At 36.4% G+C, this 18,575-nt stretch overlaps 1 protein-coding gene across 1 annotated transcript in view; it reads left to right on the top strand.

Moving 5' to 3' along the window:
- LOC122518042 (inhibin beta chain) overlaps window positions 1-18,575 on the top strand; it is a 36,285-nt gene that overhangs the window by 13,248 nt on the left and 4,462 nt on the right. The window contains exons 2-3 of the mRNA XM_043636704.1: window positions 17,499-17,710; window positions 18,372-18,575. The exon at window positions 18,372-18,575 is cut by the window's right edge and continues 31 nt beyond it. Coding sequence (XP_043492639.1) covers window positions 17,499-17,710; window positions 18,372-18,575 — 416 coding nt within the window. The remainder of the gene's footprint in view (window positions 1-17,498; window positions 17,711-18,371) is intronic.

Raw genomic sequence — 18,575 nt, 5'->3', positions numbered from 1 at the left:
ATGCGTTACGAGCGATATGTCAGCGTACGTAACTACTTACATTGCTCGTGAATTGTTTTGGTTAACGGCAATGGATAACTTTAAAATCCCGCCCATCCTCCTATCCTTAGTATCTTCCTACTAAACGCTTTTAACGATAATAGAGTACCCAAGGTCATCTCGCGTGAAGGATTATGAAATAAAGGACGTCTCAATGTCTCCGTTTATTCGCTTTTTTAAACACGAAAAAACCTACGAAGACTTTGCTACGAATCAATAGATGCTAAAATAATAAGAAAACCCGTTTAGGTACGGAATTTAAAACGATAAATTTTACAGATGGATAAATCCTATTTATAAATAAGGAAAGTGATAATGCGGTAATAATAGGATAAAATTTGTTTCAAGCTGACATGAAATAGAAATAAATTGTAAATGGTATAATTTAATTTGATCAACTTTTAATAACGGTATTGTTTTATAGTCAATTAATTCTTGATCTAATAAAAAATTCATTGTTACATCGTACTAACAAAAATGAAAAAATATTCACAAGATTTATTATCGTTTTGATCTCCAAATTTTACTAACATAAATATCAACTTGTAAATTTGTTTCTCTTGTTTATCTCGAATCACAAAGAATCTTGCTGATCCACGTGCATAGATGTTAAGTATTGAAAAGTCTTAGAAGGTCACGACATCGAGGCTGACGAACCAGGACGAGATGAACTAGTTGGAGACAGTTTGGAGCGGGGGCAGGGTCGAACTTCTTCATCCTGGACACTGAAGAAACCTTTAACTAGATCGATCACGTATACTTTTTTAGGAAGGAAGTAATCCGAACGACGATAATTACAAATAAATTGTTTAATACTAAACGGACAACTTAAACGGATTAAAGTATCTCGTTTCGGAGATAAGTTCTCTGGTCCGTGAACGTCCATTAGTGTAGAAATTCATTTTAAACTCGGCAGCAATATTTTTAACGAGGAAGATAAATATATTGCCTAAAGTTATCAACGTGATTATCTGGTCGAGAGAAAAAATCTCTTTAATTTTTCGTTAAATCGTGCAGCCAAAAATAAAATGGAACAGATAGTGTTCGGTATAAAAAAAATATCCAATAAGAAAGTACGAACAAGTTATGTTACGATCTACTACCTATTCTCGCTTGATTAACACGTTCGTGGACGTGAATGCTATAGCATTCATTTTTATTGTGATGTAGAAAGATATGAATGCTATAGCATAAAAATTTTAAAATTTTTGTTTTGAATTTTATTTTATTTTAAGTTTTTGTAATTATTATACCTGTAAAGGTAATGACTAACTGATTCTTTAATATATGATAATCTGACTGCCCTTATGAAATGTGTTTAATCAAATTTTTGATATCACAACTAATTTAAAAATAAATTGACTATCACTTTATTTTTCTCGCTGATGAAAATTTTACTGTCCGCGAACGTGTTAAAAATCGACTCATTGCGTAACGTTTGAATTCAATTGTTACGACGTTGCCGAGTAAAAATGAAAACAATGAAAACACTGCTTTAGACTAGAAAATTAGACATTTCTTTACTGGTACGTAGCAAATTGTCTTTATCTCTCTCTCTTTTTCGAAAATGATATAAGTATTTTACGAAAGAGAGAGAAGTAAAAAGATCAAGAAGTACTTTAGTTGGCAAATACAGTTCGCGTAGCATAAAAATACATTCTACCAAAGGACATCCCAAAGACACTAACCATAAGAGAAGAAAAAAATAGAAAGGACGTAAGGTCTTTCCCTTTTGATATGTGCTAGAATGGTCGACGAATTGAAGAGTTAACGCTTTGGAGGATTCGTCTCCTTGTGCCGAAATCGATGCATACCGCGAGTAGCGATAGGAGGATCGAGTTCGTTCAACCTGAGGGAATCCCAGGGACAAGCCGGTCAGACACGGCGCGCAGGGGTTAAGACTCGACCTTCTAGGCGGTGGCAAGAAGGGAGGCTCTCCCCTCGCTGTTTCCCTCTCTCTCTCTCTCTCACTCCTTCTCTTTTTATCTGTCTCTGTGTGTGTCTCTCTCTCTCTCTCTCTCTCCCTCTTTTAGTCTGTCTCTGTCTTTCTCGCTCACTTGCTCCGGGCATCAACGGGACTGGGAGGCTGACGACGGTGGAGGTTCGAGATGGGGGTGGAACGATTCGAGATGGGCTTGGAGTGGGGCAGGGTCGAATTCATGGACGAACGAGCCGACGGATAGGACGGCTGGCGCCTGTAGTCAGATCGATGCACGTGGCTCCAGCTGGGCGCCGCTCTTGGTACATCTCCTACACCCCCTTTATTCCCTCTTGACTCTCCTATTCCGAAGCACGTCGTACCCGTTCTCTCTCTTCCTCTTTCTTTCTGCTCGTTTCCCTCCTTCTCGTTATCTCTCTTTCTCCTATCCAAGTATCGCTGCCGCCACCCCGACTCCTCCGTTATCCTCAGTCTCATCCTCCTCATCCCTTACGTATCTCGCTACGCGTGTACACGTACACTCTACCACTCCGTGCAACCTTACAACTATTGTATTTTCCTACTCTCTCTCGTTGCGATACTCTCTCCTCGGTAACTCTTTCCCCTCTTCTTTCCTTCTTTCTTTTTATTCTCTCTTTCTCTCTCTCTCTCTCTCCTTCCATCCCTCTCTCTCTTTTTCTCTTCGAAGAAACCATCTCAGAGATCCACAGATCGTACCAAGACTTGTCGCGGCCATTTATGTACGTTGCGCACTGAACTAGCACGTCACCGCGACGCAACTCACTCTGCCTATTCTTTTTCCCCCTCTCTTGATCTCCAATCCTATTCTCGTGTCTCATATTATCCAAGAATCCCAACTATTTCCTCCTTTTTTTCGGCTTTTTATACGGATAAAACATAAAATTCTCGTCTCGCTATGAAACACTTAACTCACTGAAAAACTACTTCCTTGGATAGAATAAACCGCTTTTGTTATAAAGATCATTGTCTTATCAATGTTTATTCTCATCTAAGAAATCCGCGACTTCAACTACTTTGACATTGCAACTTGTGTCAGTATCTCGTAGACTTGGCGTATCAATAATAGACAATTAACATAAGCGTATTGTTTAAATATAATTATCTTTCCAATTAAAAACATCATACCAATAAACTATAAAGAGGACACGTCCTATAAGAAGTAGATAATATCGAGACGAGCAAAAGATTAAACAAGTACTTTTTCCTATTCGATTAAATATCTAATTAATAAATACACCACAATGGAAATTTCAAATTTGGAACAGTTAAGCCGATATCCCAACAAACTGAATGAATCTCGATGATTCATAAATATAGTTTAGCAATGAATTCACGTATAAAAACTATCAACACTATTCATACCAATCGCAAAGCCATTACTGGAGTCATGCACGTGCTTTATTTTACGCGATGCACGCCACACGTCGTGGGTGTACGTGGCGACCACGTGGCCATAGATCTGGATCAGGGTTACCAACCGGCTATATCTGACCCTCTTATTTGACCGAGTGTATTACGGTCAATTGCCTCGGCCCTATGACTGCATCTTTGGACTGAAAGACAGAATATGAAAAGATGCGTTTCTGTAGATTCATCAATGTGCTACCTTGTCTTGAACACTCGTCAGACAACGTATTGCCCTGTAATTAAATTTGTATATCCTATTGCAAATTGTGCGCACCTATACCACCTTACCTCGTGTATGTAGTCGGTGTGAAAGAGATAGGAGAATTCGCTGTCTCTCTCTCTCTCTCTCTCTCTCTCTTTCTTCCACGAGTACACTATAATAACTTTAAACGGATTTATCGATAAGACCTCTCGGTATACGATATAACATCCTTCCTTTTTATTTCACCCTTCGAATTCTCGTTTCATTGCTTGCCACAAGTAAATATTTTCTTCGAACTATCTTATATTCATTGGACATTTTGATATTTACAAAGGAATGTATTGGACGATATTAGAAATGATGAAATAAGAATGATTAGAAATTTAATAAATGGTTTATGTTATTTTCGATTGATTACTTATAAAAATGATTTTAATAAAAATTTTTGCATAATAAGTACAATAAAAATTCGATTATTACTTTGATGTAATATAGTAACAGTTTGTAGTAGAACTTGTTTTAAACACTTTGATCATACAATATTTAAGGAATCATAATTATGTTATTATAGAATCGAATCAATGCGTAGCGTTTGTACATACTTCATTAAATATTTAAGATAAAATTAACATATTTAGTTGTTCTTTAATCGCGATAAAGAAACCTAACTTTGTTTGATTCATTCAGGATAGAATTATTTTTTACTTTTCAAAAAAAAAACACAAACAAGGTAGAGAGCGGTGTAAAAGTTCACGGTTATTTAATCGACTTGAACGAAGTAGCATCAATTAGCAATTATACGTTAATAACATACAAGTTAAATCGTATTGATCGTACATCATATTTTATTACTTTCTTCACTTAAATTGTAACATACTATGAACATTACGTTACTATCGAAAACACCATGCGCGACAATTATCGATGCTAATACGTTAAAAATCAACACCGAGAATGAGTTATGACAATTACATCATTTTACGAATAATTCCGCGGAACTGATAAAAATGCAATAACACGATAACGTCAAGTGCTGCAACAACCCTTTCCACGTGGTACTTAAAGCTACACCCGATACAGATATATTAGGTATAATAATTAATTTGGTACCTTTTTAGCAAATTTAGTATTTCCTTATAAGATAATCATATATCTGTTATTTTTCCAAAACCGGAGTCGTGAGATTAGATTGTCCATTGTAACAAGTTTTTGGAAAATTATACGAAGCTAATAAAGGATAGAGAAATGGAAAGGAGCAAGGAAGCGAAATCTTTTAACCAATATTGCGAAACGTATTTGCAAGATCATTCTAATGGAAAGATTTTCATTTCCTTCTGCATAACATTTATCTACCAATCTCAGTAGTAGAAAAAAATAAACTACTGGATTGCATAGATTGCTTTAAATTGTATTACGTGAATATGACAATATAATTTAGTTTTTAATAATGTTACCCATTTTACATTCATTTGTGAGAATCACGAGAATCCAAAGATTTGAAAATCTTGAAACCTTCAAAATAATTTTTTAAGAAAAAAAATATTAAAAAGAAAAAAATTCGAATAAAATCTTGCGAATTAAGATAGCAGACCAAACGAAGTCCATTTTCTCAATTCTCTTCGTTCTACACCGTTTTCTTCGTTCATAAGAACGATAAGAATTTGTGGAATAATCCGAAGCTAAGCCATTATCTCCATACTTCTCCTTTCTTTATTTGTCTTTTCCTAAGTTACCACGATGCTTCTTACAAAGCTAACTCATTTGGAAAACTGTGAAGCGAGCTTTTTCTTTCCCTTCAGTGAAACATTGAAAGTACTTCTTCATCCATCGCTCGTTTGTTCGTTGATTCGTTCGTTCGTTCGTTCGTCCAACGAGAATAATTCGTTGAAAGGTCGAATTCTCGATTCCCCGATCTTCTATCAGTACAGCACTTTTTTTCGATCTCTTCTATATTTCTAGTTAGATAGAGTCGAAAAGATCCTAGCGTTTCTTTTATTACGAAATAGAATATTCAATTTGTAGTCAATGTCTTATTAATTCCGTCTTTATCGTTTCGAATAAGTAAAGAAAAGAAAAAAAGAAAAGAGGGATCGAGAAAGAGAGAGAGAGAGAGAGAGGGGGAGAGAGAGAGAGAGAGAGAGAGAAATAAGATCGGTAAAGCTCCCCTAGAAAATTGCTCTCGTAGAAAAAATCTCCAATTGTCATAACGACATAGCGTTCGTCAATTTTGTCTGATAGAACATTCGTATATAAGTAGAATCGATAGGTCGAATTAAACATCGTTTAAAAAACAACGTTTATTAAACTGTGGTCGAGTGAATTTTCAAGCGATAGCTGTATCACTTGCAGCTTTTCATATAATGAATATATCCTTGACCAGATCACGGTAAAACCTGCGAATCTACTATTTTCTGGTATATGCCCGTATATTTATTGCACATAGTTATTTCGTATCATTATTATAATCATCGTAACGATCAAATTTCGTCTAGCTTTTATCAAATCTTTCGATGTTAAAGATATTTCGATACCAAAGGTACCTATATACCTCCTTGATAAATCTATCGAGCAAATCCAACGTTTCATGTTTCGACACGATATAGAAATGTTTTAAATATAATAGTATAATGCTTGATGAATATGAGTATTGCGAATTGGATGTGTGCCCGTCGAAAAATTAAATCCCTATTATTGCATCTCGGAGATTAAAAACGACACAATTAGAGATTACTGTAAAAAGTATAACGAAAAATTTGTATTCCCGAATAAGCGTTTGCCACTTTTCTCACATCATTAAAGCAAAATAAGTTTCATATTAAGCTTATCGCGATCTACTCCGTCGGTACCATGATGAATCGGTATGGTCGATAATATAGGGTTACATCTTATGTTAGTCGGTATCATAGCTAGTATAGATTTTTATTTCGAAAAATGAGTAGATGAATAGATAAATAGATAACTAGATATATAGATAGATAGATAGATAAATTTCCGTGAATAGGACGAAAAAGTACGACATTTGCTCTTAAACATTCCTTCTCTATTTCTCCCGATTTCGTAGTTCCACCTCTTCGTCTATCTCCCCATTCCAACGTCACCCTCTTCCACCTCATTCCATCACCTCGCCCATTTTCTAGCTCTTTCCTCCGGCATCCCTATACCGCGAAGCCGCGTCTTAAATGGACGACTTGGCGACGAGGAGATCTCTCTTTTCCTTCGTGACATGCGCTTGCACAAAATTTACGATACGTTCTAGTCGCGTACGCGCTAACCCCGATAACGAAGAGACAGTGTGAAAATGGCAACTACGAGGGAATGTGGAAAAAAGGGAGGAGAACCAAAAGAGAGAGAGAGAGAGAGAGAGAAAGAGAAAAGAGTCCATACTTTTACCGATTTTAAAAACGTTCTTCCAAAATCGAGAACTCCTTTTCCCTTCGAGCGAATAGCGTCGTACGATTACGTTTCCCGTTGAGATAAGAAGAAGAAAAAGAAAGTATATCGCGTCTTTTCGTAAATAATGCTAGACGTTCGTTCCAAATAGGTTTTTTCGGTTTATCGGACGATCGATTAAGGCGATAGGCGAGGACGGACGATGAGTTAATCGTTGACCTCATTACGTTATACTTTTCCTTTTTTTTTCTTTTCCTTTTTCCTTTTAAATGGAGAAATTTTACATTATTATGATGTAGAACGACGCCATTGAGTGTCTATATAATACAAGCCAAGTTTCTTCAGTAAAGTCTACGACACGAAAATCTTGCTCATTCGATGATACTACGACGCATATGTGCTTTCAAAGCATTTTATATCAATCGACTAAGCAAGAGATCTTTCCCCTTTCTACCTTTCAAAGATTTTATTTTGCGAATCTACCTTTATTTCAATATTTAAACTTCGATATATAGGGTGAAACAGAATAAGTGGAAAATATTATAGAAATGGCTTCAGAACATCAAAACAAGAAAAAAGTTCGTATAAACATATATCCTATTTGACCTTGTTACGGAGTTATAGCGAATTGGAGTTTTGATGAACTGAATAGACTTACATTCGCAAGAGGTGTTTATAATGACCTCCTTGTATCTGCACACAAGCTTGCAGTCGTCTTACAAACGATTACACCTCGCTCTCTCCATATTTTCAGCCATTGCTCGGATATACTGCAAGCTTTGTTCAATCTTTTTACGAAGTATTTTCACACTGTCTATGAACTTTTTATAAATAATATATTTTATAAAACCCCACACAAGTTAAAATCCAACAGATTCAAATCAGGTGAGCGAATAGATCAGACAATAGGACCATCGAAACCTATCCTCTTGTTTGAAAATCGTTCGTTTAAAAATTATCTGGTTAGTCGGTAGAAATGCGGTGGTGCCCCATCGTGCATGAACTACATGCTGTGTCTGATGTCCAGTGGAATATCTTATTTCCGTTTATCGAAATAATCAAAACCACTATACTTATAATTCGCTATAACTCCGAAACAAGGTCAAATAGGACATATGTTTATATAAACTTTTATTTTTGCTTCGATGTACTGAAACCATTCCTATAATGTTCCTATAATGTATCCTTTCGCAACATTTTCATACAAATTAATGATTAAATAATTGAATACCTCATAAAAAAAACGTTGTATGTTGTAAAAATCTATAATTTTACGGGACGGTCTTTTAAACTTTGTCAAGCACAATAATTTATAATTAACATTTCCTTCATCTTAACAACAATTTCTAAAAATAAGAAAAATGTTACGTGTTACATCCCGACAATGTATCGCTGATTTAGCGTTTGGAAAAGCTTCAAACATTCTATAAAATCACAAATTTGTAATATCAACAAGGTTTTTTGTCCCCGACAGGTATGCAATTCAATTAGGATCTACTATATTTTCGGAGAAATTAAAATCTAGTTTTCTAAATCTTATGCCGATTACAAAATTATTTCTAATTAACAATAAAATTTAGATAAGTGAATTTACAAGCGACGTTACAAGATTATTACGACAAAAAGGAATAAAAGAAAATACTCAAGGATCCTAGTTAAAATTGTCGCGAATAGTCAATTGACAAATAAGCTTAGATGTCCCTCGCTACGTTCCAACGAGTTCGACTTAAGTACACACGCATGCACTTCTGAGGAAAACCGAATGACGTTATAAATCATAGAAACTGTTAATCCACGAGTTTTGTTCCGTCCGTTCGTACGTGTTCGCCTAAGACCTTAGAAAGTATATATATGTATCTGCAAGCGTTACGTTCATATTGTCAACTCCGTTAACTTCGTGATGCATACCGATGATAAATCATGACGATATTGTTGTTTTCTTTACGGCAACTTTAAAAATAAACAAACAAACAAAAAAAGTCGAAACCGATTAGGTTCGAATATAATGCATTTGGACTTCTTTAATTGATTCGAATTAAAACGTTTTACTTCATGCTCCGGAAAAACGTTTGGAAAAGTTCGTGAGATCATAAATCTCTCTCTCTCTTTCTCTCTCTTTCTCCCCGATTTAATACGCAACGTCAACTCGAGTTTGGATGACTTCTTTTCTTTTCTTTTTTCTTTTTTTTTTATCTGTTTTTATGCTCGGCTCAATAAAGTCGAGGAGCTTTATGAGACAAGTCGAAAGAGAAAGGGAAACGTTTCTCCCCTTGAATACTGCTTTATTCTTATCGTAGACATTTTACAAACCCGAGAAAACGTTTTGCTTAGAGAGTCTGACGGTGATCGATAACGGACGTTTGGTTGAACGATCGCACGTATCCTTGGGAATCGCACTTCGTTCGATGCAAACCAAGATTGTAAAGCCTATAACTTTCAAACCTTGGCCGTGCTAATAGATTGATCGCTCGATGCTGCCTCACCACTTTCCGCTCTAACGGAAACTGCAACTCCGTTATAGTTGATCGGCCCATAACATTGTGTGCCTACTATATATGACGACTCAACTTCGTCATTGAAAAATTTTATTTCAAAAAACACACAAATTTGATATTTCTCAAATATTATGCGATTTCACAGATTATCTCGTACAAATATATTTTTCTTTCGTATTGTTTTCTTTTTGTTTTTCTTTTTCGATGGACGATGTATTTCAGGAATAGTTTATCTATGCAGACCAAGTCACGTGATTTCTTACAAGTTGCATGTAACTTTTATCAAATTTACATGGAATCATTTATCAAATTGTTCAACCACATTAACGATTTTTTCGATACATTTACTACTCAGCGAAGACTGATTCGTGACAATCTACACGATTCACCCTCTACACGCGATGTTAAAAACCATGTAAATTTTTGTGGAAAAGACTTTGATAAAATGATCGTACCCCGTGATATGTTCATACAGCAGTCTGTAAAGCACAATGCGTTGAAAAAGTAAAAAAGTCAATAGTCAGAATGACGTTACGGAAGTTAGGGTTGCACATAAAAGTGACGGTTAAAGGAATGAATAATGTCGAAGTGTTAGAGTGGGAGAAGAAAAGATATCATCCATTTGATCGGCTTTTAAAGTTACCATAAGCACTGAACTAGATTATATTAGCAAATTCAATAATTAGGTGTAGAAATTAATTTGATGCCACAAATAAATACAAAATTTGTTTTAATAAGACACCGAATTAATTTCCACGCTTAATAATTCCTTCTTTATCGTTGTTTCCTACTTTTTAATGCATTTAACGTTTTTTTATTTTTCTACATTTGATGCATACAAAATGTCTCATTCACTAGCTTCATCGAACAAGATAATAAATCTCAACCATCGCCTAAATTCAAGACAATAGTCTACTTGTAAAACAAATGGCACATTGTTGCTTTCGAAAATTATTTTTCATCTAGTTGTGAACGAAAAGTCGAAGATTTACGTTACGACGAGAGGAGAAATTATGGGCAAGAGAAACTCGCGTACCTTGCCAAGTATCCGAGATTAGATTTCTCTGCAAGGTCTTAAAATTTTTGGAAAAGCCCGCAAGTAGAAAATGATTGTGTTCATTCGATGTTTCACGGTAAAACGTGCAGGCGAAAATTTATCGATAATGTGAAACTCAGAGAAAAAGAAAGAATAACAATATATTACTTTAACGTTGGTCCCTCTAAATTGTATAATCACCATCCCTTACATATCTCGTAGAAATATTCGATACCAACGAAATAAAGATTTTGTCGATACCTCAATAAAAAACAACAAAATCCAAAATTATGACGAGCATAAATATTTAGACGTAAGAGAAAAGAGAAATCCACTGATTGCTTTGGAATAGAATACGAAGAAAATTCGAATGCCTTGCCAACTATCCAGATCGTACTAAAGTATTCATAGAAGCACGCAGGTCGGGGATGATCGTCTTCGATCGTTAATAAAAGGCATGATCTTGCCTAACTCTAACGTTATTCAATTGCCTCGACGTTAAGGTCCTTCTCCTTATTTCTTCGTATAAAATAAAAATAAAATTATTTAATCAAATATCCCCATGTTATCCTCCTCGATGATATACAAGAACCAAGTCGAGAAGTAGGAGAGAAAACGAACGAGAAAGATCGTAAATTGAAAAATCTAATTAAAGAAGCGATGAGAAATTTAAAGCAAAGAAAACTGATAATCATAAGAAAGAGAAAAAGTACTTAGTAAAAGTAAGTTATGGGAATTTATTCGACCGCAAAAATACTTTTCTCGCCACAGGAAACGACCAACGATGAAGTCGTAGAGAGACGAGCACGAATCGATAATCATGTCCTCTCTCTCTCTCTCTTTCTTTTCCTTTCTATCTTTCTTTCTTTCTTTCTCTCTTTCTTTCTCTCTTTCACTAGTTTCTTTTCTCTCTCTCTCTTTTTCTTTCTCACCCACTCTTTTTCTCTATCTCTCTCTCACACCCTCCTCTGTTTCTTCAATAGAGATCGGTAGGATTATATAGCATAAAGGTCTAGATCTTCATCCTTCTACTATAACTTGCTATTCTTTTTCCTAAAAATGGTACTTCCTGAACGCGTGGTGCTCTCTTCCAAGCGTCGTTCACCGGTGCGGAATCCGTTGGTGTCGCATTGCGGCGTAAGGGGATCTATCGAGGAGAGGGAGAGGAATAGAGAAAAAGAAAAAGAGAGAGAGAGAGAGACGAACAGAGAGACAGACAGACAGATAGAGAGAGAGAGAGAGAGAAAGATAGACATTAAAAGAGAAAGAGGCAAAAGTACTTACTAAACGTACCGACCTCGAAAAGTGCGACACTCGACGCACTCGAAACTCGAGCGAGGCCGTTCGAAAGTCGAACGACGCCTCTTCGGCCCGTTCGCAACGACAACGACGACGACGACGACGACGACAACTACGACGACGCGTCTTCGGCTCCGGCCAGTCACTACCTCTCCTCGACCATTAAACTATGAAGAGAATTCTGGCTGAGAATTTCGAATGCATCTAACCCACACGATTCTACATTCCATCGATGATTATCCACAAGACAGACAAATTTTATTACCAATCCTGTATATATATGTGTGTGTGTGTAGAGATGTCTCATCTCTCCCTACTATTATTCTTTTTTCTTATCAGCATCGACACCCTGAATATTACATTAAGTTGTCTGCGTAAACCTATTTATTCCGATCTTTGGAACAAATTAACACATTGCGTACGGATGACGGTATATTTCGTCGTTAATCGTTGTTATTTCGTATGTTAATCGTACAAATAAAAATTAATAATAATAATAATTAAATAATTAAATAATTGTAATAAATTACGTAATTATATAATATAATATTTTACATAACAATGATTTTTAAATTATCAACAAATCATAATTAATTTACAAATATATAATATTTGACGCAAAGAAATACCTGATCACTTGGTATGATTAACAATAAAATGTCTCGTCAGCAACGTGTTAAGATGATCATTATAAACAAAGAAATTTTTTGTTTATTTACCTTTAATCCTGTAAAGCGATGGCTTGTTTATGCAAAAAAAATCATATTAAACGAAGGATTATTATTTTAATCATTCTCAAGCTTATATATATCTAATAGATTTGAATATCATATTGTTCAAGAATTTCAACGGATAAACTTTCTTGGTAATTATTAAAGATATCAAATTTGTTAGTTAATCTATCATAAATGAAAGAACAGTAGGTATCCTAAGATAAGATATCAATGAGAAAATAATAAAAATTAGTTCGAATAAAAAATCGTAAGTAATACGAATGACGATGAGTCGTCCTGTCAAGCAGGAAAACATAGATTCGGACATTTCCTATTACTTAACGTAATATTGTCCTAATTTTCAAGACGGATATACGATTGATAACATTTTTAAATGAACAACGGCAAATTAAACATTTTCGCATACGCGAAAGACTTTTTGAAGGTGTAACGACGCGTTTCATCATTTCTACCCTTCTCTCTCTCTCTCTCTCTCTCACGACAATGGCATGGAGCTTATCGGTTTTTTTTATTATCCAAAAGTAAAAATAATAATTGTGAATGAAAGTGACTAATAAAATGTAACCACAAAAATGGAACTGTTATTATGCATTATTTTGGTCATTATTTTGGTTAAAACATGTAAATACATAGATACGTGCAGACTAACGAGACTAACCGATACTGGAAACCGCTGCTAAGAGCCCATATATCACACTCCATTATGTTTTCTACATCGGACGAATGTCGTTGTCTTCTCCGTTCCTCCGAAATTCGAAACCATTTCGAAAGGGATAAGGGTGATACTATGTCGTGTAAAAGAGTAAGGATGAAAAGGGAGGGGGTGAAGAAAAGAAAACGTACGAAATGGCCGATGACTCTCTCTCTCTTTCTCTCACTCTTTCTCTCTTGTTCTCGTTTTCACTTAGTCTCTTTCTTTCCCTTCTTGTTACACTATATAAGCACACGTACATATATATGTATGCATATGTATGTACTTGATACATCGAAATAAAATAGAAAGAATATTCTACCACTAAAAATCGAGGATCACCAGTTGTCGATCAGACGCCAAGGACGCACTCGCAAAGCGCTGTCTTCCACCAATATTTCATCTTTGCCCTCTTTCGTTGATATTCTTACGCTCATTCTAGTCTCGTGGGATTGCTTGCAAGAAAGAGAATTCTATTATTTCATTCCGTACAGATCGTTACTCTTATCGTCTTTATCGATTATTGTACCAAAGTCTAATATAAGAGAATTTCGAAATTGAGGAATACGTATTCTCGCCCATAAATTATGTTGTTTTGCTCGCTGTTTCATAAGAAAAGAAGAAAGAAAGAAAGAAAGAAAGGGACAAAGATAGGAAGATTTTAAAAGTAAAAAATGTTAAAAGTAATTAATGTCGAAAAACATTGTCAACGTGCAATTAAAAAAACGATATATTTAATCTAACATATCCTTAATTTTAACCGCACAAAATAGCATTTCATTTCAGAGAAAAAGTATGTTATTACGAAAGTAGTTTCGTCGCTAACACAATTTCTTGAAATTTTCTTGGAACGGAGATTGTACAACAAACATGCACAGAGTATGCATTTCCGTCTGTAAATAAACTCCGTCTCTAAGATAAAGATCTTGTTGGAACTATAGAGAAGATGATCCTTTTACAAGGACGAGCGAAAGTAAGAATAAAGAAAAAAATAAAATAAAATAAAACTAACAAACTTTCAAGAACGAAACACGTACTCCTTGCCGTATTTTCAGTATCACTGCTCCGCCATGCGAGACGACATAACTACGGAGCATTAATGTCTCATCGATCCTCAGCTTTTTTGCGGGAACGTTTCTCGAAAGCACGAGATCGAGAATGATTCTTCTTACGGCTATTGTATCCCGATACCGTACTTCACGTTCCCTGGACAGTTATCGTCTTTTTCCACGGTAATGGTGATACGACGATATTGAAACGTTCGAAGACATAAATCAGAATGAATTAAAAGCAAATATCGCTCGTTCTGACCCTTTCCAGCAAGATGTCCAATAGTACAACCACCAATAACAGAAAAAGAAGCACTTAGATCGTTTTATGCATGCTCTGCACGTATCCATTATATTATATTTCTAGTGCGTACATTCTACGATACACCATAAACATATATATTCATACATTTTTGTTCTCTTTCTCTCTCTCTCTCTCTCTATATATATATATATATATTTTTAAGTCAATAAAGAACTTAATAAGATATATATTGAATTGCACTTACGAATCCCTTTTTGTGTACCAACTTCGCATAGATAGTGCTTTTCACTTGATGCCTCTCTGATATTAAGATTGAAAAGAGGTTCTCTTTTTCTCCTTCTCTTCGATCGCTTGATCGTTTCCAAGTAGACGAAAAGAAACGCTTATCGGTGAAAAAGAGTTTACCTATAACCCTCCTTTTAAAAAGTAAGTATTTACTTTTTTGTTTCGATTTCCAAAACGATTGAAAAATCACTTATCACGTTCTATTTAACTATTTTAAATTTTAATGCAATTTTCTTCTTCTTGAAGATAAATTGAAAAAAATAAATGTCTACAAAGATTTTAATAAAATTTTTTGAACTTATGTAAAGTTTTCAGCGACAATCAAGGAAAGAATCGAAAATAAAAAGAAGCACAATCTTTCGCCACGTTATTTCTTTATTTCATTTTTCATCAATTTCAAATCTTTATCCCTGGATAAAAATAAGCTTCAAAACCGGACACAGATACCAAAACCAAAGTGAACTTTCGTAACCAAGACTGCATCGTATCAAATAAAAAGAAAGAGAGAGAGGAAGAAGGAAATGGAAAACAGAAAAAAGAAAAAAGAAAACAGAACACCGGAAAAGCGTACGGAAAGTCATACATATCTTGTTCTTTCCATTTCACTATTTCTCTCTCCCTCTCTCTCTCTTTTTTTCTCCCTCTCCTTCTCACCTTTCTTTAACTTTTATAGCGAATAGCGTCAGTACGCGAGGCATTAAGCGTTCTCTGTTTTCTTTTTCTTTGTCGAAGACGAGGTAAAGGAATCGTATATAGGCCGCTGACGATGACGACGAAGCGACGACGTGTGTAAGGGAAACTCGAAGTCTCGGCGGAGGGCTTCGAGAGATATAACAGGCAAGCAAGGCAGGCAGGCAGGCAGATAGGCAGGCAGGCGGGCTCCGTGTGTGTATAATGAGAGAGAGAAAGAAAGAAAGAAAGAGAGAGAGAAAGAGAGAGAGAGGAGAGAAGGAGAAAAAAAGAGAGAGAGAGAACAAGAGAGTAAGAGCAGACGTGTCGCGTCTTTGGATTCTCGCAAAGATGGACGGTATAAGTGCACACTCTTTCTCTCTCTCGCACTCGTTCAGTCTGGCGCACTTAAAAGGTTAAGCGCGCGTAGTCGGGAGGCCGGCAGGTTGAATATCTCGGTGGTGTTGCTGGCGTCCAGCGACAGCAACGAGTCGCGATGGCTGAGCGGAGGCGCATCGTGGTGGGGGGTGTGTGCGCGCGCGCGCGCGCGCTTGAGTAAGCGAGCCAGAGAGGTCAAAAAGAGAGTACTGACTGGTTGGCGGGGGTAGAAGGCGGAAGGCAGACGGGCGGCAGACAAACCCGTGCTTATCCCCACCGAACGAGCAGCCCCACCGGTCCGTGACTCACCAAACCGTTAAGGGATGAAGCCGCCCTGCTTTTACTCTACGCGCACACACGTGTAACGAGCATATATCTTTCTCTTTCTCTTCCTCCCACACCACCTTTCTTTCTCTCTCTTTCTCTCGTTACACGGATCTCTACCACAAGTATTTTACTACTGCATCGTGTCTCGTGTAATCCTTCCCTTTTCTACCTATCCTATAGTTTACCCTTGTCTACTATACACACGTATATACTATCTACACGTACATGCCGACAATATACACTTCTATTTATACGTCTATAGAGACAATGAAACGGGTGTGAAAAAATATATCTACATATGTTTATACGTACAAACGAATGTGGCACCCGTAGTTCCTAACCGCGTATACGATCTCTTCAACCCCTGTTGAGACTTTTCATTTAAACCTTGCTCGTTGGCGGTTCCGACACCCACGGACTCCTCTCTTTATGCAACAACAAAAATGTTTCTCTTTCGTAACTCGTAATTATTTCAAGACATACCAACGCCATGTCTTATATACTTGGGTATATACTACATAATATGTAAGTATGTATATACGGTCTCGGTCCTTGAACGTGAAGTACATCGCGCTCACTCATTTCTTTTCTCTTTCTCTCTCTCTCTCTCTCTCTTTCTCGCGTGTCGTCTAGTATGTGAACGCACTCACGAACACGACGTTGGTGATGATCGTGGGAAGGGGTTGTAACGCATTACACGACATGAGCCCACTCCGACCTAGCAGTGTACTGCAATTGGGTGGGGTGAGCGTGTGCGAGGGTGAACATGCCGGAGGGAATAAACGAGAAAAAAAGAAAAGAAAGAAGAAAAATAAGAGCGAGAGAGTGAGAGAGAGAAAGAATCAGGACTGGTGGCGTCCAGAAAAATCACTCTGACCACGACGACGTCGACAACTATGGAGTTTTTTTTCGCACATACGGAACATGTAATTAAAGTTCGCGTAAATTGCGACGCACGCTGAATCTTCATAATTGTCCGGGAATGAATAAACGGAGATAGAAGAGGTGAAGAAAAAGACGACAATTTCAATAAATTCTTCGTAAATGTTCTTATCTTATTATCTTGATTAAACAAAAAATATAGTTAACACTTTAAAATACATGTAAAATTACAACATATGAACGTGTAATATAATTGAATGCATAATTTAACATAGTGAATAAATTCAATGAAATGTATCTTCTTTTCTGTATGAAAATGATCCAATGATGGTTTTGCAACGTCTAATGTGTTGTTATAATTATGATAATCAATTACGTTGATGGTTCTAGGACGTACGCTGAACGGACAACCATTACTAGAATTTCCAATGTCCAGCGGCGAACCGGCATTAGAGCCTCTAAGGATCAAACGGGCGACCCTTTGGACACGAGTAGAATACAGACACTATCAACATCATCCTCAGAGTCAAAGCAATCAAAGGAACATCACTCTCTGGGTATTTAGGGTGCGTTGTGGCAATACAACGCATTTGCGCGGCAAGGTAATTAAATTTTACGATGAACGGGCATTTCTAGGATACTCAAATGCTTAGTATATTTTCTCTCTTTTTTAATTTATAATTAAATTTACGACGCGTAAGGAAGGAGGAAATACGCAATAATACAATTTTCAATAAAAGCTTTCGATAAAGCTACCTATAGAAAAGAAGAAAATATCTAAAAATTAAGATAGAATTAGAAGTGTTAACATAACTTCTTCGACTTAAGATCGAAACGTTAACCAATGAAAGCTCATTTAAGCCCACCTTTAGCAACTATCCTCGTTTGTTTCACTAGCAAGATATCGATACGTTACGATGGGGGAAAAGTTGTCTACCTCTTTTTATCGGATTTTTCCGACACTAATCCCATCTACTATCTCAAGCTGTATTTATAATAATCCCTTCGATATTATACGCAGCGTTCGTGAGGTTTCGTTCGAGCGTACAGCTTCCGCGATATCGTTTGAAAAATAATATTTTCTTGTTTACGCTCGCCCACAGTCGAAATATAAAAACGAAATATCATTATTTTGACGACATATCGATCCTTAGTCGACCGATCGATAGATAAAATATTCGTTATATCGCGAGTAAAATATTACTTTTAATGAATTAATTTGTTAGAATTGATAAAATAGCAAATCAATCGTTCAATTTTTAGGAACTCGGGGAGCATCTCGAGATGGTGACGTTCCTAGGCGTGAACGTTGGTCAATTGGGCTGGCAGAAGTTCGACGTAACAAAGGTCGTCAGCAATTGGTACACAGCGAACGTGAATTCACCGAGGGATAAACTGACGCTTTTGGTGGACTGCACAGGATGTGGCACGCACGTTCACGTGTCGACCTTCGGCGGGCACTCGCCA

This window comes from Polistes fuscatus, unplaced genomic scaffold (assembly GCF_010416935.1).
Source record: "Polistes fuscatus isolate 324 unplaced genomic scaffold, CU_Pfus_HIC Scaffold1, whole genome shotgun sequence".
Taxonomy (NCBI): domain Eukaryota; kingdom Metazoa; phylum Arthropoda; class Insecta; order Hymenoptera; family Vespidae; genus Polistes; species Polistes fuscatus.
This window is presented reverse-complemented; position numbering and strand designations above follow the sequence as displayed.